This window comes from Pelodiscus sinensis, chromosome 3, assembly GCF_049634645.1.
Source record: "Pelodiscus sinensis isolate JC-2024 chromosome 3, ASM4963464v1, whole genome shotgun sequence".
Classification (NCBI taxonomy): Eukaryota; Metazoa; Chordata; order Testudines; family Trionychidae; genus Pelodiscus; species Pelodiscus sinensis.
In genome coordinates this window covers 127,897,228-127,924,315 of record NC_134713.1, presented here as the reverse complement: position 1 = coordinate 127,924,315, position 27,088 = coordinate 127,897,228, and the positions used below count along the sequence as shown (strand labels likewise).

The following is a 27,088-nucleotide window of genomic DNA, read 5'->3' as shown; positions in this document are numbered from 1 at the left end:
CCCAATCCCAGTCTCCCTCCTACCACTTCATTAGCATCTAGACCTTCATCCCCTGCCCACCAGCTCTCAATTTCTTCCCAACCCAAACACTTGTGCCAATCTATTCTTTATGCAGTCCCAAACCCAGTTCTTATACCCTCTCCATGTTAGTCGCTCTTCTTCTTTACTGCACTTTCAGGCCCAGCGCCATTGTCACCCACCAAACTGGAAGCAGCAATTAGAGAAGCCCTAAAGTGCAGTATGCCCAAAACAGATTAAACCTTCAAATAATCTAGCTTCCAAACACCAACATGTCTCTACCGAGCAAATGTAAACTGAGATTTTGAAAAAGCTTATAATTTAACCAGATTTGGGCATGCCCTTCCCCCATGGTACAACAAGAGACATTACTTCTCCAACAAAACTGCTGTAAGACTTATTTTTTTTAAATGGACAAAACAACTTATCATTCCCATCTTTCATTGTTGGAAACCATTGAATCATTTTTATTGAACCTTACCAAAATGTGCTAGGATTAATGCTGGTCATCATTTACAGGTATGTTTTAATCTTATTTAAAATATTAAATCTTCTTGAATTTTTCCATGAATTTTTTGAATTATCTGATTAAAATACAAAACCAAAAATCTGAAACTGATTTTTTTCCATTTTTAGTTAGTTATACTGTTTATTGTGTCTTCCACCTTTTTTCTATTTTTCCCCTTTTTCATTTTGCAAATGAATAAATGAGCAGAAAAGGCAAAAAGGAGGGTGTAGTAAGTTGAGGGTCAGTAACATGGAGTCAGCAGGCCTCCATAGAAACCTGTAACATGAAAACAGCAACAGGCCTACAATTCAGTGAGCAAGACTTTGGTTCAGTAACACAGTAGCCAAGAAAGAAGCCTTACTGATTACTATGTGAGGGTATGTCTACACTACAAAGTTAATTCGAACTAACAGACGTTAGTTCGAATTAACTTTGGTTGGCCGCTACACACGCAATCCGCTAGTTCGAACTTAATTCGAACTAGCGGAGCGCTTAATCGAACTAGGTAAACCTCATTCTACGAGGACTAACGCCTAGTTCGAATTAACTAGTTCGAATTAAGGGCTGTGTAGCCACTTAATTCGAACTAGTGGGAGGCTAGCCCTGCCCAGCGTTCCCTGCTGGCCACTCTGGGCCCCACCAGGGAAACTCTTCTGCCCCTCTCCCGGCCCCGGAGCCCTTAAAGGGGCACGGGCTGGCTACGGTGCCCATGCCAGGTGCAAGCCAGCCAGCACCCAGCCAGCAGACCCTGCATCTGGCATGGATCGAGCCAGCCACCCACTGCCACCCAGCCCTCCGCCTCTTCCCGGGACCAGGCTGGCGGCTCCCGGGAGCCTGACCAGGTCTGCAAGAGGCGGACGCCCGCCTGGTCTAGTGCGGACATCGTGGACCTCATCTACAACCTCCACACTAGGCACAGGAAAGTGGCCATCTAGGGCAAGATAGCTGCCAGCCTGGCCACCCACGAGCAGGTTTGCAAGAAAATCAGGGTGGTCCAGTGAGACCCCCGACCCTGAGCCCTGAGCTTAGAATGGCCGTACTGGGTCAGACCAAAGGTCCATCTAGCCCAGTAGCCTGTCTGCCGACAGCGGCCAACCCTAGGGACCCTGGAGGGGATGGACTGAAACAATGACCAAGCTATTTGTCTCCTGCCATCCATCGCCAGCCTTCCACAGAGTCCAGGGACACCATTTCTACGCCCTGGCTAATACCACTCCATGAACCCAGCCTCCATGAATTTATCTCACTTCTCTTTAAACTCTGTTCTAGTTCTAGCCTTCACAGCCTCCTGCAGCAAGGAGTTCCACAGGTTGATTATTTGCTTTGTGAAGAAGAACTTTCTGTTATTAGTTTGAAGCCTGCTACCCATTCATTTCATTTGGTGTCCTCTAGTCCTTCTATTATGGGAACTAATGAAGAACTTTTCTTTATCACCCTCTCCACACCGCTCATGCTTTTATAGACCTCTATCATATCCCCTCTCAGTCTCCTCTTTTCTAAGCTGAGAAGTCCCAGTCTCTTTAGCCCCTCTTCATATGGGACCTGTTCCAAACCCCTGATCATTTTAGTTGCCCTCCCCTCTCCCACCCTCTCTCTTCCCCTCTCCCACCTCCTTTTCCCAGTCTCCCCGAGTTTTGTTCAATAAAGAGAGTTTCTATTTTTGAACACACGTGTCCTTTATTTTGTACATCAGGAAGGGGGGCTAGGGAGGGGTAAGTGTAAGGAGGTGAGGGAGGAATGGGATACGAGCCCCTGATTGGGAGGACTGGGCTGGCTCTGAGGGCTCCTCGGGGTGGAAGCTCTCCTGAAGCCCCTTAATTGACCCCCCCTCTGGATGGCAGCCTGCGGCAAGTGCAGCCGGACTGATGGCCGAGTGCTGTGATGTGCCGAGTGTGGGCACTCAGGGCACTCTAAGCCAGGACTGCTTTGCAAGCAGGGAACCCCTGAGAACTGTCTGTCTGGGGTGGGGGTCGGGTCCCTTTAAGCACAGCCCTCGGCTAGCCTGAGACAGCAGGTCCACGCTCTAAGTCCTAATATGTGGAGGCCACTACAGGGATTACAATCGGGAGTTCCTTGTTTTCCATACATCTGGAACTCAGCTTTGTTTTATGAGAACTTCCTTTGCTTAGCATGTATATCCTTGCTTTACTGCCATAGGGTATGTCTACACTACCCTCCTAGTTCGAACTAGCAGGGTAATGTAGGCATACCGCACTTGCAAATGAAGCCTGGGATTTGAATTTCCCGGGCTTCATTTGCATAAGCGGGGAGCCGCCATTTTTAAAACCCCGCTGGTTCGAACCCCGTGCAGCTACCCATTTCATTTCATTTGGTGTCCTTTAGTCCTTCTATTATGGGAACTAAGGAAAAACACGGGGCTCGAACTAGGTAGTTCGGACTAGCCTTCCTATTCCGAACTACCGGTACACCTCGGAAAAACTACGCTGCTCCCGGCTCGGGCAAAAGTCCTTTTCCAGAACACTGTTCCAGAAAAGGGCCAGTGTAGACAGCACAGACTTCTTTTCCGCAAAAAAGCCCCGATCGCGAAAATGACGATCGGGGCTTTTTTGCGGAAAAGCGCGTCTACATTGGCACGGACGCTTTTCCGGAAAAAGTGCTTTTCCAGAAAAGCATCCTGCCAATGTAGACATGCTTTTTCCAGAAATACTTATAGCAGAAAACTGTTCCCTTTTAAGCATTTTCAGAAAATCATGCCAGTGTAGACGTAGCCTAGGAGTTCATCTTATCTGAGACAGTCCAGCAACAAAGGTTTGTATCATATAAAACGTGAAAGAAACTAGAATGACGTTAGCTTATAAAAATCTCATAAATACCTAAGGTTCAGCCTGATCAGTGTTTAGGTAGCAAACCTTCAGGGGAAAGTCAGGCCCTACAAAAAATGTTTCACAAGATGGCACCTTTCTTCATATCATTACAAAACCAATTCACGTACATCATGCTGAGCGCAATCGTAGACAGAAAGATAATTATCTGGATGAACTGTAAAAACAAAGTCTTAATCACTAATTAAAAATCCTATAGCATAGGATTTTAGCAATCATATTCTTACTTATCTAATACAGCTACCTGTCTCTGCGGGAAAGAATTAATGGACACAAATCAGATATCCAAAAAGGCAATACGCAAAAACCTGTTGGAGAACACTTTAATCTGTTGAGACACTCATTAATAGATCTCCAAGTCACAGTGTTGTTTCAGGCCAATTCCACAAGCCAAACACAAAGGGAAGGATTGGAACTTTAAGTTCATTTACAAGTTTAATTCTTATGCAAATAATATGAACAGGGACACTGACTGGCTCACACACTACCTTCCACATCCTAATGACTTAACCAACCAACCAATGGAGGTGCTAATTGTTCCTATTAACCTCTTGTAACTACTTAAGAACCATCTACTCCAGTGTTTCTTAAACTGGGTTCCAAGGCAGTTGGAGGTGTGCCACAGAGAACAGATGGCCACTCTTAAAGGGGCAGGAGACCTTTTTTTGCTTAACAAAAAATCCTTGGTATTCCTCATAAAAAAAAAAAAATGATTGTTTGGTGTTCATCAGTATTAAAAAGTTTAAGAAATACTGATCTACTCACTGTCTCTCTTTTCTCCCCATTCTTTTCTCTCTTTTTCCCCCTCCTTCCTCCTACTCCTACGCCCTTGCTTATTTATTCTTGGATCTGCACTTCTAATACTCCAGTCATCTGAAGAAGTGGGTTGCACCCACGAAGGCTCATGATACCTTCTATGTGTTTTGTTAGTCTTTAAAGTGCTAATAGATTATTTGTTGTTTTTTAAGTTTTTCCTGATACAGACTAACTCGGCCACTCCCTGAAGCTTCTGATTGTGTGTGTGAGTTTGTGTGCAATGTATACACACACACACGAATGAACCACCTTATTTCTTCAGAATATATACTACATACATTTAAGATACCTATCATTATAGTTCAATAGACTTATTTGAGCCAATACAGGCTTCGCAGGGAAGGGAACTGCTGACAAGTGGTGAAATACAAAATGCAGAGAAAATAAAACTGGTAAAGTTCACATTTTTCCACAATTGGAAAACAGAGATCTTACTATATAACCTGGTAACCAAGGACATGACCAAGCTGAAATGTCACTCAAAACAAATAGAAAGCAAAGGGGGAAGGGGGAATACTAATTCATTGCTTTACACAGATCTTTAGATAGACTTAATAAATACCAAAAATATACATAGTACTACAATGAATGATGATCAGTCAAAGTTGTATGTCAAATCTGTCTTTCCCCACTCCAATCTACTTTCCCACCGGCATAAATAAAGCTCAAAACATCATGAGCGAATGGGGGTTTTACCAGTTAATTGCAACTTTTTGAAAGAGAAGAAACTGGAAAGAAAGAAAAAGAGGGGGTAGAAACAGAATACTAGAAATGGAAGGAAGCTTGAGAGTTCATCAAGTCCTGTCCCCAACATTTACCACAGGATTTAGCACCATCTAGACCATCCCTGACAAATGTTTATCTAACTTGCTCTTAAATATCTCCAATGATGGAGATTCTACAATCTCCCCAGTCATTTTATTCTAGTGCTTAACTTCTCTGAGAGTTAGGAAGTTTTTCCTAACGTCTAACCTAAGTTCGAATTTAATCCCATTGTATCTTGTCCTATCATCAGAGGATAAAGATAATATTTTTTCTCCCTCCTCCTTGTAACATCCTTTTAGGTTCTTGAAAGCTGTTATGAAGCACATACCAGAAGAGGCTTCCAATCTTTCCAATCTGCTGATCAACCAGTCAAGAGATCCAGAAAACTGAGCACAGTTTTTACGATTTCCCCTAATAAGTGCCGCTATTGAAAGAAAAAGAAAAAAAAGTTTAAAAAGTTAATAAATATGTCCAATTCACATTAAAAGAAACCTTTTAATGAACCATGATCTAACAAAACAGGTGCCAAATAACTTGGCAAATCATTACATTGAATACTGAAATTTGTGGTATTTCATCAAATTGCCCAATATTCTAAAAATTTTAATTTATCTAAAGCTAACAGTCATCCTTTTGATATTTGATATTGATATTTGTTATTTTGTTTTCAAATAACAAAAAGTAAGTCTGTTGATATTCCTGAAAAAAATCCCTATGTAGTATTAACATTGGACCTGCATTACAATATTGGAAAAAAGAAGGGGAAACAAATATAAGGGAAGAGTGGGATTTAATTTACACTGGCAAAATAAGTACATTCTAGAAAGAAAAAGAAAAAATATGGCAATGAAACAAAATGCATTACTTTATGTTCAGGAAATGTTTGTTAAGCTTCCTTCCCTTTTGGAATTTGTACTTTATAGCACTATAAACATATGATATTTTTTTAAAAGTGGATTGGGAACAAAGAACACAACAAATTATGAATGGCAGAATTAAGTTACCATCATTTATCTTTAAATTAAGACCAGAAGAGGTCTCCAATGGTAGCAAGTCTTCACTTTTCAAAATATATCATATAAGGCAGCTTAGAAAAGGAAATTTACAAAGTTATCACAATTAGGATTAAAGTAATAACCCCTCTCCCCCCCACCAACCTGAGCCAAATTCATCCTTGGACAGAAATGGAACTACAGGTGAACAAAAGTAAGCACAGGGTGATAATTTGAGAACTCAAAGAACTCTTCCTTTTGTTCCCAGGAGGAACAAAAACACAGAGATTAATAATTCCATCTAGAGCATGGAACAGTGAAAACTGCTATTCTTACCCAAGCTTCACATGCAAGTTTGCAAATATATGATTCTTAACCAGAAACTTCCCCTGCTATTCTCTTCAAAGATTGCTGATCTCATTGGGAGATAGTCCCTGGACTATACTAAGGAGAGACTAGATCTGTAGCTAAGCTCTGACACTGATTCACTGTGTGACTTGGGAAAGTCAGTGAATATGCCTCTGTTACTCCATCAGTAAAAGGGGCCAATAGTGCTTACATGCCTTCCTAAAACACTTTGTGAGCTGCAGATGAAAAGCATTACCTTAAAGCAAAATATTATTGTTGAGATTATTAATTGTGTTTCATTGTGCTATGGTTTTGTGATGTTAATTCATTTCCATTAGGAAATATGTTTAGACTTCCTAGAATTGTGGCCTCAGTATGATTTGAAGCTGAGTCTGTTGCAGACATGAAAGGCTAGGATATGAATCCTAATCCATTATGTCACCAAAACTAGATTAACAGAGTGGTTTTAAGGAAGCAGGAGAAGAAAGCTGAAAACTTAATAGTCTGTGGCAAATCATCATTTTCTGCTTGTGCAGAACCACTCTCAGAGAGTGGGAAATGGTGATCAGAGAACAGTTCCATTAAAGCTTTATTTAGAGGCATTCAACTATAGCTGCAGATAATTTTACTACAGTTCAGGTAGCACAACTAATCACAAAGTACAGAGAATCCCTACAGGCTTTTTATGGAATAAGGGAAAATAAAATACATTTCATGAGGTAGTATTGAAAACGAAGATGTAGAAGAAATCAGACATTTGAGCTACAAAATTCATCAAAATTATGAGAGCAAACAATCCACATAGAAGCTAACTCATTTAAATATTCTATTTTCTTAAAAGGATCATTCTTTGTAACCATGAATAATAAGACTATGTTCTGAGCTGGCATATTTAAGAGGCTATCAAGTATTCTGATTACACATTTCATTTTTCAGTTTGACACACAGCACTTTTAATGTTATTTCTGAATGAAAATGAATTTTTTTCTCAACATAGACCTACTTCTGGTTTTATATGACAGAAAAAAGAAAAAATGGCAACCACAACTCTGAATGGAAACATTTTATGAAAAATTCTTTGTCATGTACTTATGTGGCCCACATAACAGTACCTGAGTGTCTCAATGCCCCATTTTTATTCCCAAAACATGCCTCTGAGGTAAGAAACACTATTGAAATCAATACAGTATCTCTATACCTCATTTTGCCTCACACCTCTATCTGTAAAATGGAGACAATATTACAGTTCCCTATCTCACCTGAGTCCTGAGAGGATACATTTAGTAATACTAGTAAGACTTCAAGATATTTTCTTAATCGTGGTCATAGAAGTGTCTGTAAAAGACTTTATACTACAGAGAATAGTAAATAAAGCAAGAGGTCATTCTCTGTGGGAAGATAACAGTATTAAACTCCTACTTTTCTTAGCACATGGTGCTGAATAAGGCAAAATTCCTGTGGAAAAAGCACTATGTGATCATGTAATAAGATGATATAACATATGCATATACACAATGGGGATGAATTAAGGTCCAAAAACCTTATTTTTGACATGTCCTCACTTCTCAGTGCTTCCTTTTGCAACCTTTTATTGTAAAAGTTTTGAATGGACAATTACAATGAATTTGAATCAATAAACAATGCATATAATATATTATATTTCATTTTACTTTATTATAGGTGGACCCAACTTCAGTCCAGCATCTCCTAACCTCTGAATATTAGTCACCCTTATTCAAACTATTATGAGATATTTTAATGTAATAATATATATTGACAAACAAGCAATTTTATGGGTTTTTTTCATTTTATAATAAAAATGCTTGCTATCCTGGTGTCAAATAACCCTATTCAGCACATACAATGGTTAAATGTCTTCTAGCAGGCAGGATATAACAACTATAAGGAACTCTAATGAAAGTAAGCAAAAAATAATAAAAATAGCCATTTGTAATTCTATCATTATCAGTCTCAGAGATCTTCAAAGTTTTTCTTAGTCTATTCATCTTTAATGGTGGCGATGAAAATGGTGGACCACGTTTTAAAATTTATATTTTCCAGATTGCCTTTTAGGGCTTATAACAAGGACAGAAAACTAACAGGATTAGTTTAAGTGGTACAGTTTGGACCTCCCAAAAGCACGAATCCCTCATCTGGCAACATTCTTGGTCCAGGAGGACTATGGGTGTTCCTGGAACAGGGAGTTCTGGCTAGGAACCCCAATGGCAATGAGGCTGGTGGTTCACAGCCCAGTGGGGCTAGGGCTGGGACTGCCGCCAGAGCCCTGGTAGTGCAGCAGGGAACATAGCAATGATAGCAGGACCAGGGACGTGGTAGTTATGGCAGCCATGGTAGTGGGGTTGGGGCCAGAGATGAAATAGCAGGACCAGTGTCACAACAGCCTCAGCAGTCTCAATACTGGGGCCAGGGTCAGGGACACGGCAGCCCCGATAGAGGGGCTGGGACCAGGGCAGTCTGGGCTGCCAGGACCACAGTAATATGCCAGCCCAGGGGAAATGGCTGGAGCTGGCAGCAGAGTAGGAATCTGGTCTGGAGAAGCCAGTAGCAGGGACCTCCAATGGTCTGGCAAATTCCCTCATTCAGGATCGGTCAGGTCCCAAGGGTGCAGGACCAGAGAGGTCCAACCTGTATTATCAGGCAGTGAACAGATAATCAGTTAAGGAAATAAAAACATAAAATAAAGATTAATCTTCTAGGCGCACATTTTCTGAAACTTGCTGTGTCATTTTCATCTTCCCTTTATCCAAAATCATGGATTCGACCTCTACAGCTCATAACAGAGATAAGTGATAACTGTACAATCACAATCATTTTTACCATATAAATGTAAAGTAAAATATAAATTATAATCCTCACAGTAAACAGCATAAACTGAGGCTAGAAATACACACTAGGATCAAGTTTCCCAAAAAGCTACTTGATAAGCATTTGTTACAAGAAATACAAAGAAAGACAGAAATGAAAATGTATATTAGCCACTTCATGGATCGACTAGAGCTAGATCTGGTTTCTTTGATATTGCCATCATGTGTCCTATTTTGACACCTGATGCTCTTTCATTCTCTCAACACAATGCACCACTCGCCCACATTATCAGTGACCTTATGGTCATTTTCTGTTCAACTGATGGACTCCTGTCACCCCATCCTGTTCTCCTCATTCAACTTTTAGCCTTAGATCAACTCTCCCACTTACAAAATGACCAAGCACTTCACTTTTTCTTTATTAAACAGTACACTGCTCTGATCACTCAATCACAGAGTTGCTTTTCACTGAACACTATTCACTTCCTCCTCCTGCATTTCATAGTTGTCCTCTGTCTGCTGCCTTCCCCTGCCACTTCTGTGACCATCAGAATCCATGACTGCTTTCCTTTTCACAGGTTCCACTTCTCCCCATTGATTCAGTACTCTCCCTACCCTGTGAGATGCATTTACCTCTCTCTCTCTCTCTCTCTCTCTCTCTCTCTCTCTCTCTCTCTCACCACAATTCTTACCATTAATTCAAAATATACAATTCCTCTTTTCCTTGCCAAATGCCTCTAAATAAAGTCAAGACACTATAGTCTTCCATCCATTACAATTTTATAATCCCTTTAGCTCAAATAGCACTCTCACTACCCCACTGACTCTTTGACCCACAACCTACTGAAAGCCTTCAGTGCCTTCCCCTTAACCTTTTGAGATACCTCTTCATTTTCCACACCAGTTACCACCAGCTTTCTGCAAAAAGGACTGATCATATCTACTGTGATCTCCCTAATCTTTTCACTGCTCCTTTCCTCCTCTCATTCCCTGATGTTTTACACCTAAACTCCACCTCCAAAATTTCCCATATTCCAAACCCAGTTTAAGATGCTGTGTTATCAAACATTCTACCAACAAAACATAGTCCTCTGCTACCTCAGCCCCTTCATCTGTATGTAGTAACACATCCCAGTACTCTTGTCTGTATCCTTACTTTGACACTTTGTGATTAGGAGCTTCTGAGGATGGGCAGCATGCCTTCTAATAGGCCTATACAGCACATACTATAGATACTAAAACAAACTATAATCATAACACACAAAGAAAAACTAAGCATTCCTACATCTTATCAGAAGTTCAGCTCAGGAGAAATTACTACTTTTAACTCATTTCAATACAGGATTCCATTTTGAGTAATTTTTCCTTAGTATCTAATTCCTCATCTGAAGCTATGAAAATTAGAACATCTTATCACTATTTTGCAACTAAGCATATGAGGAAATATTAGTGTCTCATACCAATCTGTGACTGTGTAGCAAACCAAGACCATCAGAATCACCAAAGTGTGCCCATTTTAATTTGTGATGTCCTAGTAACATGACAGAAACACTCACAACATCTAAACATGTTTCTGACAGAGGCTGAATACACATTCTGTAGCTCCTCTGTCAGAATATACTGCAGTCATTTTTATGGTTTATATTTCATCTAATCTTGGGTACAGGTTTGTACATTTATCTCTCTTGAGGATGAAATATTTGCCACAAGCAAACGACCAAGCATCTCAGAAACTATGAATCTTGACAATATCAACCACTTTGTTTACATACACACTCGGTGGAAAACAACAAAACTATAGTTTGTAGGAACAGATAGAAATAATTCACTCTGCCTTCTCACCCAGGAAATTACTCAACAACACTTTGTAGTTCAGTACAGCACAGCAATTAAATCTACCATTCCCAGATCAAGACCAATGCACTTAAGAATTACTTACCAGAAGACATTATAATTGCACACGTCAAGCTTGTTACATCATGGTAAAATGTCAAAACAAAAACTTGTACATGCATTTTGCTATACAATTACTACTGATCATGATTATTGCGTCTCCAGCACAGAGATTGTAACTTTATGTGTGTTTATATAGCATCTGACTGAGATATCTAGGCAACACAACAGAAATATTTCTTTCAACTGTCTGCAACACTGAAATGCAAATATCATGGATTCTTCAAGATATGTTTACTTTAAGCAAGGCATACTCACTTCATTTTATATCTAGTTATTCTGCCACACTGAGTGAAAAAGAAGGTTTTCTCCAACATAAGAACATAAGAATGGCCATACTGGGTCACAAACAAAGGCCCAGCTAACCCAGTATCCTGTCTTCCAACAGTGGCCAATGCTAAGGGGCATCCAGAGGGAATGAACAGAACAGGTAATTATCAAGTGATCCATCCCATCGCCCATTCTGAGCTTCTGACAAACACAGGCTAAGGACACCAGTCCAGCCCATCCTGGGTAACAGTCATTGATGGATTTATCCTCCATGAATTTATCTAGCTCTTTTTGAACCCTGTTAAAATCTTGGTCTTCACAACATCCTCTGGCAACAAATTCCACAGACTGACTGAGTTGTGTGAAGAAATACCTCATTTTCTTTGTTTTAAACCTGCTACCTATTACAGTAAAACTCCATCGATCTGGAATCCAATGCTCCGGCACTCCTGATGGTCCGGCACCATCAGGAACCCAGAAGTGCTCCGGCTGCCAGACAACTGGAGCTGCTCTGTGCCCAGCTTCCCCGATACAGCCACTGCTGAAGCTGACCAGCAGCTGAATTGGGGAAGCCGGGGTCAGAGCAGCTGGGGTGCTGCCGGGTTGGTCCTGTAGCGCTGCCCCTCTGGGCTGCGGGACCAACCCGGCAGCACCCCAGCTGCTCTTGGGGACACCTGGGGAAGAGCAGTTAGAGTGCTCCCAGGTTGGTCCTGCAGCGCCTGCTCTGCCCCGGGCTTCCTGGAGTCAGCCGCTGATCAGTTTCAGCAGTGGCTGAATTGGGACGCCTGGGGCAGAGCAGCTGGGGTGCTGCCAGGTTGGTCCCGCAGTGCTGAGGGACAGGCGCTATGGGACCAACCTGGCAGCACCCCCGCTGCTCTGTCCCAGGGGTCCCCAAGAGCAGCTAGGGTGCTGCCGGGTTGGTCTCGCAGCACCGAGGGGCGGCACTACCGGACCAACCCAGCAGCACCCCAGCTGCTCTGCCCCAGGCATCCCCGATTCAGCCGCTGCTGAAACTGACCAGCAGCGGCTGAATCGGGGACGCCTGGGGCAGAGCCGGACTATCGGAAGGGGGGGCTATGAGGGGTCTGGGATGGCATCCCCTCCCACCCCACCCCAGACCCCTCATAGCCCCCCCTTCCGATAGTCCGTCATAGCCTCAGTGTCCTCTTTTCTAAGATGAAAAGTCCCAGTCTTATTAATCTCTCCTCATGTGATAGCCGTTCCATACCTCAATAATTTTTGTTGCCCTTTTCTGAAGTTTGTATCTAGTGTCTAGATAATTTCAATTGTCTTTGGTTTCAGATTTTCATTTCAGCTGAAGAAGTTATTTAGCTACCAACATATCCTAAACAAACAATCAATCACAATAAGCCTTACCTAATAACTCATACAAAGAATTTAGAATGGATTTCCAAGACTCTCCAGCTTCCTTCCCAGCTACGTCAGCAAAATGGGCTGCACTGCTGTACACGTGCAAGCGATCAATGCATTCGAGGACAAGGTTGATCATACCCTAGAAGAAAAAATTCAGGTTTTCAGAGAAGAATGTATCCCTTCAGTGCAATGACGTCGATGTAGATTAAAAAAGACCCTCAAAAGTACATGGCATAAAGGAAAATAAATGTTAAAAAAAACCCACAAAACAAGTAGATAAGCAGCAGATGCGGCCAGTAATCACTTGGGAAAAGTTATAAAAGAAAATGCTATAGAATATTTTACAGTGCTTTGCCACTAGCATATTTGCTAGAAGATACTACAAAAGTAAAACATATAGCTGAATAATATCAAGCTCAATTAATAATTAAGCCCCAATTCTGCAAGGTATTTAAATGTGTCAAATATTACTAGCAGTAGCAAAGTAAGTAGGGTAGCTCACATAAGGCATATGCTTAAGTACCATGCTATATTAAGGCATAATTCTGGATAAAGAAAGGGAGCTAAAAGTCTTATGATGGTAATTACTAATTGCACTGAGCTGGAAACATCAGGTCATAATTCAAGGAGCCTTTATGGAAATTCAGTAATTCTGATATTCAGAAAACAGTATTTTTTTTAGAAAAAGGGGAAGGAAATAAATTTAGAAATCTAAATGAGTTCAGATCATAAGCAGGAACAGACCCTAAAAAACTAATGGATATCCTAGATAAGCAAGTCTAATATCAGATGTACACCCATCTCAAAATACAAATCAATTACTGAAATGACTGAAACTCTGACATTTGATATATTACAACCGAAATGTACTAAAACTGGGATCCAAGCATTACAGATTGCCAGTTATATGACTCATCCGCAAAGCTCTCACAATGAAATTACATTTTTCAAAATAATGCCATTAATATTAAACTAGTACAACTAGTTTAATATCAAAAATTTCCTCCCAGAAGCTATTTTCAAAGCTAAAAGTATCCCCTCTATTAAATTAACCCCTATAGTTGTTCCTAAAACTGGGTTTCCCACAAGCCACTCAGCTACTCAAAATGTAATTGTTAGGTCAAACCAATTAAAAACAACCCTACTAGCATACAAATAACACGGGAAGTATGGTAAGAATGCCAAAAAAAATCTACCTCTTCTTGGAAGAGATTCTGTCGATTCTTCAGTGCTCTTAGCCTGTTCTGTTTGTCTTCATGTTCTAAATGTTCATCTGGTGGGTGGAAATAGCCGATCAAGTCCTGAAGGCTCAAACTGACCGACTCAATGGGCAAGTCAACTGTGGAAGACTTCACTTTCTTGCTGAGAGCATCAAGGCCCCTAAAGTGAGTTGCAAACACTCCTCTAAGCTTTGAAATTGAATTGATTTGTCATGGTCTTTTTTTTTTTTCTCTTCACAGCTTTAAAAGCAGACCTGAGTTCTCTGCTCTTAAAAATACACTGTCCTCTCAAAGTTTTTTCCTAACCAATGGTAATTCAAATGCATTCAGAAAAGAGATTTGGTCAAGGAGACTTGTATCAATTCCACTCAACTTTTCTAAATAACCAGAACAGATATTAGTTGGTGCTTCACCTCCATGTTTGAAGTAATTTTGGAAATATCAGGGACAAAACAAAGAAAACAAAACTTTTACAGCTGCTCATCAGCATATTTCTATATTGTCAGGTCATTTATACTCTGTACAAATATCTAGAGCTGGAAAACATTCTGAAGGAATCATGTAGGAGTAGGAGGCATAGTTACCAATGAAGGATTTCAGTTACAGTAAATAACTCAAAAACTTAACTAACTCTTATTATAGCCCTGTTTCTTCTTCCTTTGAAGTAAACTTTGCAATTAACTTCAATGGCAGCTGGATTGGACCCTAAGCAATAATCTTTCTATTAATGTCACCCACTATTAGGGTCCAATGCCTCAACTCAGCAAGATGTACCTAACTTGCAGCATGAGAGCAGTGTCATTGGAGTTAATGAGACGGGCACATGGTTCAGACGTGATCGTGGCATAGCCTGCTAAGAACATTAACAGCTGCAAATATACCATGAAGGAGTGTACATTCATACCCACAATCCAAGGCCTGAAGACAACAGTGCTTTGCCTGTTCTGGCTTTATTTTTAACCAGCATAAAGTAGTGTGCACACCTGGCAAACTATCTATAAGCAAATGGTCTTGAGCTAGTAGTATCACTGAAAAATGTAAAAGATGGGAGATTTTAGTGAAGAAAAAGAATAAGCTTATATTTTGTGCTACCAAATTTATATGAAAATAAACAATCGGGGGTTTTCCCTTCACGTCTTCAGAAAATTATTTTGAAAGCCATGGTTTAGCTAACAGCAAGTTTATCACTTTACTTGCTAGTGTTGATTAAAAAACTCTCATATAACTTGGCTACAGCAAGAAAAAGAATATACAAGCATACCAGCCAAAATGCAGTCACACTCAATATTTCCCACAATCAGTACTAACAAAATCATACAGAAGTTCTAAGTAGGAACGAAGCTAACAATAATTAGTGCCCATCTACAACAGTTATTGTAATATACTATTACTACTTTATGTAATCACATTATTGATTTTCTTGGCAAAAAAAAGTATCCATTTGTTTTTTATATGATATTACTATATTTTAACTATCTTTAGAAAATAAAGCAACTCATAGTCTGCTTTATAGCCTCACAAATTCTGGCAGATTAAATTTTTCTTATATGTTTAGTTAGAATCCTAATGTCAACGTATCATGGTTATACAGGTGTATCAATGTTAAAGAGAAAAAAGATTTAAAAATTGAGAATATAAATGGACAGCAATTCTTCTGTCCATTCCTCTTTGCTGATTGATGATCAAATATTGGTCTTTCTTTTTTTCAAAGCTAAATTGTTCACTGTGATGTGAATGATCATTTGGGGTGCGACATAGGAAAGGAAAAGAAAGGATGAAATAGGATCACATTTGAACACACCTGATAAACCTGTTGAAAAGGAAGACTGTACTACGAATGACTCGTGCTGTACGGGACTCTTCATGCTGAGATCTGGACAAGGTCAAACCATCATCCATGTGGCCTTCATGGTGCATTATAGCCTGCAATACAAATATCAGCCATCACAAAGAGAAACATAAGGAAATTGCATGTTCCTTATTTGTAAAATATATTGAGAGAAGGAAGGGCTAGAGTAAACACAAACATACACAAAACAAATTTAATTAAAATCAAATTAGCATGAACTTTGCTGCCTGGTACCCAGTTATACTCTGGTATTATTAAAGTATGACCAGTTCCATGACAGTTTTAGTGCTACCACTTCAAAGCCTTCAAAAGTCAGTGTTTTCCATATTGAGGTCATATCTGGAATGTCTGTGGCTTTGTCCCCATAGAAAAGTAAGGGTGTGTCTAGACTACATGCCTCCTTCGACGGAGGCATGTAGATTAGCCAGATCGGAAGAGGGAAATGAAGCCGCGATTAAAATAATCACGGCTTCATTTAAATTTAAATGGCTGCCCCGATCTGCCGATCAGCTGTTTGTCGGCAGATCGGGGCAGTCTGGACGCGACGCGCCGACAAAGAAGCCTTTCTTCATCGGCACAGGTAAGCCTCGTGAAACCAGGTTTACCTGTGCCGATGAAGAAAGGCTTCTTTGTCGGCGCGTCGCGTCCAGACTGCCCCGATCTGCCGACAAACAGCTGATCGGCAGATCGGGGCAGCCATTTAAATTTAAATGAAGCCGCGATTATTTTAATCGCGGCTTCATTTCCCTCTTCCGATCTGGCTAATCTACATGCCTCCGTCGAAGGAGGCATGTAGTCTAGACACACCCTAAATGTCTGGCAATAAGCTCTTTCCCCTTATCCATCTTCTAAAATTCAGCCACTTTCAGAAACAAATTATTTGCTGATCCTGGTGCCAAACCAATCACTCAACCCCTTTCTTATTTCCCCCCCTGCCTGTATCATTCAGAAAAAAACCTACATATGATCATGGATCACTACTATCTTTTTAAAGGTTTTAAACCCCATAGATACTGGTGTGTTTAAGCATTTTAGGTAACTAAATCTATGTATTTACATGAGGAGTGTTTTCCATATCAATTCTGTCAGTGATAGAAAAGTGCTACAAGCGCTGGTTTGTATGCACATTGTTTCCCACAGGTGTCAGAGCATGTCACAGGTTACATATGAGAAACTTGGATCACCAATGAGTGGAGTGCATTATAGTAGCTACCCCACAGTATACTGTTCCAGGACACAAAGTAAATCATGACTGTGACTGTGTGTGTGATAGCCACAAAAAGCAATCAGCTCTGTGGTAGTGGGAGGGGAAGACGTGGATATCCACCCTTGCCTCCCTCCCAGACTGTGCACATCACATTCTGTCTGCCTGCCTCGATTCACATTGTGGGAGTAAGCAGAAGCATTTTATCATAATGTGTGTCCTGGAGGCATGACAGCACTGGCTGTCAAAATGGAACTAAAGGAGAAGGCCACATACCAGCAGGCAGGACAGCTGAGTTTCACAGAGCGGCCACTCCTGCTCTGCATTCTGAGACCGCTTTGGAGGGCAATTAGATTGGTAAAAGCAATCAAGAATGCTCACCGGCATATCAGCGCAAAAGTATCAGTGCAAAAAACAAACAAACAAAAAAAAGACTCTAGTTGGGGTGGTTTACTTGTGTGGTGCAGTTTCAGGGCAAAATGTGAGTTTCCAGTGACAACGCTAACCTGGTTTCTCTGCAAAAACATGAACTTTTGCAGTAAAACTAGCAAACACAGATATAGCCTAACATTCTTAAACACCACCTATGTTCCATTGTAAATATTTGGGGATACTTTTTTTTAAATGTAAAACAATGTTGTACACATACAGAAAACACACTTTTTCTTAAAAAACAACAAATAGTATGGTAGCACTTTAAAGACTATTTATTGATTTTTAAGTTTATCCTGTACAGACTAACTCAGCTATCCTTCTGAAACTTTTTCTTAAGAGAGCTATGTTTTAGTTCAGCATATGTGAAAACAACTTCAATGCACTGTTATGCTTAAGATTTTATATGCACAAGAATAAAAAAATTCCAAGTTATTGTTTCCCATTACTTGGCTGATTCAGGCCTGATCCAATGCACAGTGATTTCAGTAGTAATCTTTCCACTGCATTCAGAATCAGGCTCTCTGTCCAAGTTGCTGTGCAAATTATAACCAAATTTCCTGATTGTGTGTGTGAGTATAAAATCTCAGTTATATTACATTGTTGTTGTTGCCACTTTCCTTGTTAAATAATTAAAGATAAATTTAAAAACAGAAAAACAAAACTGTTTTGGTGCAATTATCTGACGAATTCACTCAAATAAATTGCTATTTCAGACAAACATTCAAAGTGAGCCAAGTTTATTTTAAAATTATCTATTAAAGTGTATCTCCACATGCATACTCAACACTAAACAATTGAGTTGACTGTTTCAACTGTCTATGTGTGACCCTGCCAAAAAACCTGGGGATAGAGATCTCATTTCACCATGCAAAGTGTAGTTAACATTAAGATAAAACACTTGATAAAACCTAAAAGGCTCATTATCACTAGTCATCAAATATTTGTGATGCAGAAAATCTCAGAAGCCTTTTATTTTCTTCACATTTTTCCCATGCTGCACAAAGTTGAGCGTAAATGGAAATGTATATTATTCACAGTCTTACCTTGCGTTGCACTGATCCCATTCTTACAGACTTTGCATCAACAGACTGGTATGTGAGCCAGAGGCCTGCGTCTGCATGTTGTATGTAGCATACTGAGTCCCCATACTTTATTTCAGGTGCTCCCATTCCATCAACCTCCTTTCTTATCCCTATATCCAATTTTTCCTAATATAAAAAAGGTACAAGCACAACTAATCAAAACAGCAACAAACACTGAGTACTGATTTTTTATTTATTTATTTTTACTGAAGGAAGTATAAGAATGCTGTAGACACTGTTGTACTTCCCCTCAATGCAAAAATGATTAACAAAGGGGTAAGCAGTAAAAACATTAGCTTGGTAGTCAAACACATGAGTGACGAGAGAGAGAGAGAGATTGTCTACACAAAATCCAGCTGAGCATTATTGAAGAACATATTTTATAATTTGTCATCTGATTTTCCAGTAGGGATGTTAAAACAGTTAACCAGTTAAACAAGAGCACTTAACTGGATAACCATTCTGACTCAGCTGCTGCCATCTAGCCCACTGCTCAGTGCAGTCGTGGGGTTCCACCGTGCCGGGGGTCCCACTGCACAGTTCACTGTCCTCCACCCCTCCCACGGCTGAGGCTACTCTGGCACAGCATGGCTGGCTGCCACTGCTCCAGCCTGGAACAGCTGGCAGCCACTAGAGTTCATTGCCAAGGGTTGGTTAACCACTTAACATCCCTATTTCCAGTCACTTTAACCCCAATGAGTTAGCATAAAACTGGTGTGAACAAAATTGAGAAGCCAACCTTATACTGGTTGATCAGATTTCAGTTTTACTAGCCTATGTTCTCTGCAGAGGTACAAATTGTACTCATCTTTAACATAAAACACTTTAAAAATACTAAAATTAAATTAAACTGATTTTAGTAGCAACTAAGGTTAAATGGCTAAGAAATCCAATTGCAACACAAGAAACAGTAGGAGACTTTTCTAAAACAAACACTGCATCAACAAAATGTATTCATATGTATATGGTTTAGCCCTATCAGGAGGTTAAAGTTTCACGTAATGAGTTCATAACAAAAAGACAGAAGGAACGCGCATATTATCCACTATATATTTTTTAGAATTTGTCTGTCTGTTCGATCAAGAACTCCTCCTAAACAGTGAGAGTAGGATCACAAAATTCAGTATACAGCTTCCTCTTAACATTAATGAAAACAACATAAGGGTTTGGTTGTGCCAGGAAAATGGGATATGCCTGGAATGGGATTGATTCTCATAAAAAACAAATAAAAAAGACACCTACTCCAAAGCAAGTACAGGCCTCAACATTAACATAATTTACCAAATATTGAAAGAGACTGAACCAAGATGAGCCAGAAAAATAGGATAAACCTGGAATAGGATTGCTTCTCATAAAACTTAAAGTAAAGAGGTAAAAAAGAGAAATTTAGAGCAATGCTCTGTTTTGGCACAGTTAAATCAATGCTTAAAACTTGAATGCAAAAGAAAATGTTATTGAAAACCTAATTCAATACAGCCCTTTTTTGTTAAAACATAGCGAATAAGAGTTCATAGGGATAAAGAAAAAAAACAAACTTAATGGAATTCCCATTTTTAAAAAAATACTAAAAAAATTTAACAGAAAAAAATAAAAATCCTTTTTTAAAGATATGTGAAATAAAATTAACTTAGTAAAATAACACTTCTTTTTTGAAAAATACAGTCATTCAAATAAATCATGTACATTTTTTCTTTTAATTTAAAAAAAAGTAATTGAATTAAGGACCCAAGAAACAGCAAGTAAATCTGCTAGTTTTATACATTAAACAGAAAATTAGGAAAGAATAGCACAATGCTTATGTTTGCTTCAGGCCTTTGCCTCAAGGTCCTATTATTCAAAGAAAAATACCAATGAAATAATAAAGGACAAAGTGATTCCCCTGAATAAAGCAAGCTCATAATCCACTTTTCATATACCTCACAACTTCAACCATAGGCTGCCACTTTGCAAACAACTTGCTCTTAGCTGAGGAAAACAGCAGAAGGATCCTATCATCTGGTTGAGAGCCCCTATATCTCACATTTTTATTATAAAACTCTTCTGAGGAATGCTGCAAAAACCAGTTACCCATGTCTTGTCATGCCCACAGATACTGGATCACATTCTGTATTATAGCACCTTACTCGCACCAAGATTTTCACCAGGGTTATGTCTACATGGGCGGCTTCTTGTGCAAGAACAGCTGTTCTTGTGCAAAAATTTGCCGGGTGTCTACACTGCAAGTGTGTTCTTGCGCAAGTAAATTTACAGTCAGAAAACAGGGCTTTTTCTGGAAGAGTTATTCCTCTCCCCACAAGGAATAAGCCCTCTTGCTCAAAAGCTCTTGCGCAAGAGGACAGTGTAGACAGGCAACATGAATTTCTTGTGCAAGAAACCCCTATGCCTAAAATGGCCATCAGAGCTTTCTTGCGCAAGAGAGCATCCACACTGCCATAGACGCTCTTGCACAAAAGCACATCTCTTGTGCAAAAGCACATGCCAGTGTAGTCGTGCTCTTTTGGAAGACTTTTTCTGCAAGAACTCTTCCGCAAAACAGTTCTTGCAGAAGAAGCTGTCAGTGTAGACATAGCCCAGAGGTCTAAGATGCACTGGAGCTGTCTCCCCTATAGTAATTTGAATAATTGAGATGCCCATAGGAGAGCATGGGACCTCACAGACTGTGAGCAATAAATACAGCAGCATTTTATCTCAGTTCTGAGATTTAGTAGTCAAATTTTTACAGCATTATTGATCATATGTTAAGGAGAGATTTTCTGGATTGCATTGGTGGCATAAAACAGTGCCCTAATTAGTTAAGACCATTATGAGGATCTCTACTCCAGAAAATAATTTAAGTAGCTCATTTAGCTACAGCCTATGTCAATGCAAAGCACAAGGGAACAGGTATAGACCACAGTTACTAAGATAAAACTGCATCCACTTGGAAGTTGGCCCTTGAGTTCCTACCAGGTCCACCTCAATCTGACGAATGGAGCATCCACCATCAGGACAGAGAATAAGGCAGTTGTTTGAGCAGGCCAGGAGGCCACCAATTCACACTCAAGGCAGGAAGCACAGTCGTCTGATCTCTTGGCAGACTCATGGCAAAAAAGAAAAAATAATCTGGCACCTGCCACCTGTTCTAAGATCTGCACAGAGGCCTCAGGATTGTCCTCCAGCCCCATCTTAGTGAAGGATTCCTCCCACGCTCCTCTGGGAGTTCCAGACATCCTGAGCCAACAGTTAGAGCACAAAGTGCTGTGGTTGAAGTTGAAGCTACTGTTGCTGTTTGTTCTTGTTCTGTTATTGCTTCTGTTCAAAGAACTGCTACAGCTGCTACGGTGTCTGGACTGATCTCCCCAGTCATTTCAATAGGGCCTCTATCTATTTCTATCTTCAGGCTGAAAGAACCATTTGTATTCTTCACCAAGTGGACACAATTTATTACTTAAACACAAAAACTTGAAGTAACACAAAAAGAAGTCACTCCTCTAGCCAACACCAGCTGCACTCTCTGAAGCTCTTTACGTAACCACACTCATCTAACTTCCTTCAGTCCCCTGTCATGTGACAGGCTGGCAGTTGTTAACCTTCTCTTGGCTGCTCCATCCTTCCACACCCACACTTAGAACCAATTTTTCTAGACATTCCCTATCTCAACAACAGCAGCAGTTTGGTGAGGCAGCTTGATAGTAAAGGCTGTCAAGAGATGTTTTTCATGATTTCAAGGGAAAAATAATCTTCAAGTTAATGAGGGATTTGCAATGCACTGCTTACATGAATGGAATAGTCACATGAGCATTACCAGAATGTTCTTCCTCACAAATTAGATTTCTAAATCCTACAAAAATATAAATGTCTTTTGAAGCACTTGAAAAAAATTCTAAATTGTTCACAGAGACTTCTTCACGTGTCATAATCATAACATTAGGCATCCTAAAATAATATATTCATTGATTCACTATATTAAATTGCTTTTGATACAGACGTTAATCTTGCTATCTTGTGCTGGTTGAATTTTTTTTTTTTTATGATTTAAATTCTTTTCTTCCTCCAGTCAATTATTTCATGTAGTGTAATAGTTAATTTGTTCATGCATTTGATACTGATTGCAGAAATATACTTCTAGCTCATTGTTAATTCATGGGTATTTGCAAAAGATATTTTATTTGTGATATAAATCTCTTAGTGTTGAAGTACACTACATTATTTTAAAAGCTAACACAAATACCTGGAGATAACAAAAATGTAAAAATGCAAAAGCATTTATAATAGGAAATTGTGTGCAAATACTGATGCAAGAATCGCCACATTAGTTCTCATTGTTACTTGAACAATTTGTCTTTTTTAACTGGTGGCATTTATCCTTGTTAATGTGCTGTACTTCCCAAGTCTTAAAGTATCTTTTCCAGTTTGGCTTCTGTAAAAATTTACTATAAGCTTTAAGCACATGAATTTTTTGTCTCTCTCCTGTGGACAAAAGATAAAACTCTGCCACTCTTTCAAATTTTTTTTGTTAATCTCAGGTTCTGATGCCCAGAAAAAGATAAAACCAGTATTGTAGGGGTCAATTGTGGAAGAACTCTGTATGTGTGAAGTATAGGGGTGGTGAGCCTTTCCCATTCCCCACCCTCTTCCCTACTACTGATGAGCCAGAAGCAAGCCTCTAGGAATATATGCCATGTAGCAAGAACTAATTGTAGATAAGGGTGAGGACATAATCTTGTTTACCTAAATATACTGATCATGTAACCAAAGTCAAAGGACAAGCAATACAGTAACAGACTGGAACAAGCAATGAGTAACCCCTGGAAGTTTCCAAATTGCCACAAACAAGGTAGAGACAAAGTATTTAAAGCTGCACCAGAGTACGGCAATTTGGACCTCTCCGAAGGGCTTTGGGTACCGGCGCCTCGGAAGCTAAGACAGTCTTCACTTCATCCACAGCCGACAGGTTCTCTGGTTAGCAAAAAGGATGTAAGAAATGCCACTTTTCCTATCATATTGTTGTTCTTTTAGCTAAGGAGCACAGCTGATAGCTGTCAGGAAATAAACTGCTTGTGTTTGACAGATACCTGTGTAGCATTTTTTGTACGTGGAGAACCCAGTGTCAGACCTGAGACTTACTCTTGCCAGCAACAAGTACCATACGGAGGACCAGTGCTCAACTGTATATGCATAACTATGGTAGAAAAATACATTTACATGTGTCCCTACTAATATGAGATATTATAACATTCACTCCATTGTCCTGTTAGTTCAAAATGTGAATTAATAAATGTACTTTGTAAAATATTCCCTACATATCATGTAAAGGCAAAGTGAACAAAGTTTAAATTAAAACATTCCGTACTTTATTTGACAAATACTGAATTGTAATAGAGAATAATGACCTGGCTAGAACATATCTGAGGTGGAAAGGAGGCTACCTCTCTGGTTAGCATCATTCACTTATTGTGTTAGATTGCATGCCAACAAGGTGAAAAGCAGGAGCTCAGTCTCCACCCCAATGCAAAGAACATTCCTTGGAAACTAAGTAACAAGTTGAGTTTTTGTGTGGAAAGAACTGTACATTCGTCTTCACTTGTATGGAATTAGTTTCCATAAATTGTTACCACTGTATGAAGGCAGTCTGAGACCATCAGCTATTGCCCATATAGGTCTTTCTTACATATATTTTATCATACTATTTTGAATTCTATAGACAGCATGATGTTGTGTGAAGAATGTAAAAGCTGGGAAAGCAAGGGAGTGATGGCTAGACTGTAGTAGATGGAAAACTGGAAAAGGAGGAGATGGTAAGAGATGACAAGAAAACCAACAATAGAACACCACTTGTCATCACCTACAACCCCCAACTAAAACCTGTCCAACACATTATCAATAAACTACAGCCTATATTGGAACAGGATACCATACTCAAAGAGGCTCTGGGAGACAGACCCATAGTCTCCTATAGACAACCACCTAACCTCAAGATGATTCTTACCAACCACCACAGGACATACCACACTAATACCAACCCTGGTACCTTCCCTTGCAACAAACCCCGTTGCCAGCTTTGTCCACATATTCATTCTGCTGATACCATTATTGGACCTAACCAAGTGAGTTATAAGATCAAGAACACATATTCCTGCGCATCCAGAAATATTATCTATGCTATCATGTGCCGAAAGTGTCCGTCTGCTATGTACATTGGACAAACATCTCAGACACTTCGCCAAAGGATTAATGCCCACAAAACAGATATCAGACAAGATCACAAAGAGAAAACAGTTTCTTGCCACTTTAACCAGAAAGGACACTCTCTAAATGACTTAGCCACCTGCATTCTGCTACAAAGACCTTTTACATCTGCACTTGAAAGGGAATCCTCTGAACTGTCATTCATGTTAAAATTCGACACTTATCACCAAGGACTTAACAAGACTTTGAACTTTCTCACCCATTACCAAGACAGTTTCCCCAATTATCACCTGTAATACCATTAACTCACAAACATCCCACTCTCCCTACCTTTAATATCAGCAATTCACAGACACTTACCTTCCTTCCTCCCCCTTCCCACCCCCCCGCATCCCCCTTCTGTTCTGCATTGTGATTTGTCCTTTTCATATTTGTTCATTTTTTTTAATTGTATCCTTTGGTATATATGGTTGTGACTACTTTCTTCCACTATTTGATCTGAGGAAGTGGGTCTGGCCCACGAAAGCTCATCATCTAATAAACCATCTTGTTAGTCTTTAAAGTGCTACATTGTCCTGCATTTTGCTTCAACTACCCCAGACTAACACGGCTACATTTCTATCACTAAGAGTGTAAGAGTGTGTTGAACTGCACATGAAGATGAGAAGAAACAGGAGGGTACTCCAGGGAAGACAGAGTAGTACTATGTTTTTGTGGAAATACATACATAGACAGACAGTTTAATCAGGTTCAGAGGACTAATCATATGATCTAATATAAACCAGCTCAGAGAGGAACACTGAGAAAAGGCTGAAATTATCACTCTATGATTTGCTAGTGGTATGATGCATGCTGTGACAGTCTCCACATTTTGAAGAATGCCATGCCACTTTATCTGTAATGATACAGCACTTACCTACTTGATTACAAACTTTTCCCCCTCCCCAGATGGACAGTTTTCCCAGTGAGATTAACTTTATTACAGTTATAAAGCAAAAGCTCGGCATAGTTATATCTCTACCCTACTGAGATCACACTTGTGACATTGTCAGCACACCAACCTCTAAAGCATGCTGAAGTTCAGAATCTTTCACACTCCATTCATTAAATCAAAATACGAAAGAACAGAATTAATTCCTATGCTCAACTCCACGGAGGTAAAGCAATCATGAATCCACATTAACCAGACAATTTTAGTTTGAACAATTCTGACAGAATCTTCCAAAATTGAGATGGTAAACAATTCTCCCCAAAAGGAAAACATTATACAAACCTTGTTTTGTGCACACCACTTTGTACTTCTAAATGTCAATGCAACATAACTATCTTAATTTCAGTATTGAACGTCCTGAGAATACGAAATTCTTCTTGAGATTCCAAGTACCCCTTAAATATTTCTCAAAGTGTGAGGAGTGCAGTAATTTTAAAATTATAATTATTTTGATATGTTGCATTAAAGTGACTAGTTATTGGATTAAAAATGGCTTTTATATGAATTAGGTTTTTTATTCTTCTATGGAAAATGTGGAATCAATCAAACAACTGTGCAGTAATCTCTATGTTCCATCAGCCTTAGGGACAAGTAGAATTGTTTGCTTAAATTATTTCAAGAAGAAATATTAAACTTATATTTCACATTAATGAGTCTTTACTCAATAGTTCCATTCATTATTATAGGCTGATCATTGTTTTGTGTTTTGATGGGGGCCTTTTACACATTTGGACATGGTATCTGACATTTCACATTTGGACATGGTATCCCAATCGCTGAATGTGAGACATTCTCTATCTACCGCCCATAACCCAGAAATTTGACTAATAAACTATAAAACAAATTGTGATTTATTAAGTCTATTAAAACAAGAACCTGACTCCTTAAAGGGATGGGGAATTTAAAACAGCAGCAGGAAAAGCATACACATATCTAGAGGCTTCAGGAGGACAGATGGGTATATTTTCCTGTTCTCTCCCATGGTAGATTTTCAATTACAGCATGCTTTGGCTACATTTTCAGTTTTCCCTTTCACTGATACAAGTTATATTTCTCTTTTGAGCTATGAGCAGCGGTGGGGAGCTCCTTAGAGAGATCCTGTCAACTTCTACACTACATTTCCAACTGAAAATTATGTTTTTGCTATTATAATAAGCACCACAGAAGATCATCACAACTCAAACAGAGATCTCTTTGTTTTCCAGTTTGTTTACCTTGTTAATGCGTGTATAGTTAGCTTCCTGGATTTGTCATTGGGCCAGTGTCCAACTGAACAGACATCAGGTAGGCACATGCACACTCAAATGTAAGGAGAGATGGCCCTAGATGTGTTGGATATTGCTCCCAGGACTACCCAGTGATCCTTATAAAACACAACAGTAAGCAGGAAAAGGCCCCAAATTATTATTTTTATTTATGTAAAGTAT

General features: G+C 39.5%; 1 protein-coding gene across 1 annotated transcript in view; it reads right to left on the bottom strand.

Moving 5' to 3' along the window:
• The window catches only part of RYR2 (ryanodine receptor 2), a 648,519-nt gene that overhangs the window by 327,033 nt on the left and 294,398 nt on the right, over positions 1-27,088 (bottom strand). Inside the window, exons 14-18 of the mRNA XM_075924816.1 lie at positions 18,464-18,628; positions 15,734-15,855; positions 13,909-14,092; positions 12,716-12,851; positions 5,279-5,374 (exon numbers count right to left, since the gene is read on the bottom strand). Coding sequence (XP_075780931.1) covers positions 5,279-5,374; positions 12,716-12,851; positions 13,909-14,092; positions 15,734-15,855; positions 18,464-18,628 — 703 coding nt within the window. The remainder of the gene's footprint in view (positions 1-5,278; positions 5,375-12,715; positions 12,852-13,908; positions 14,093-15,733; positions 15,856-18,463; positions 18,629-27,088) is intronic.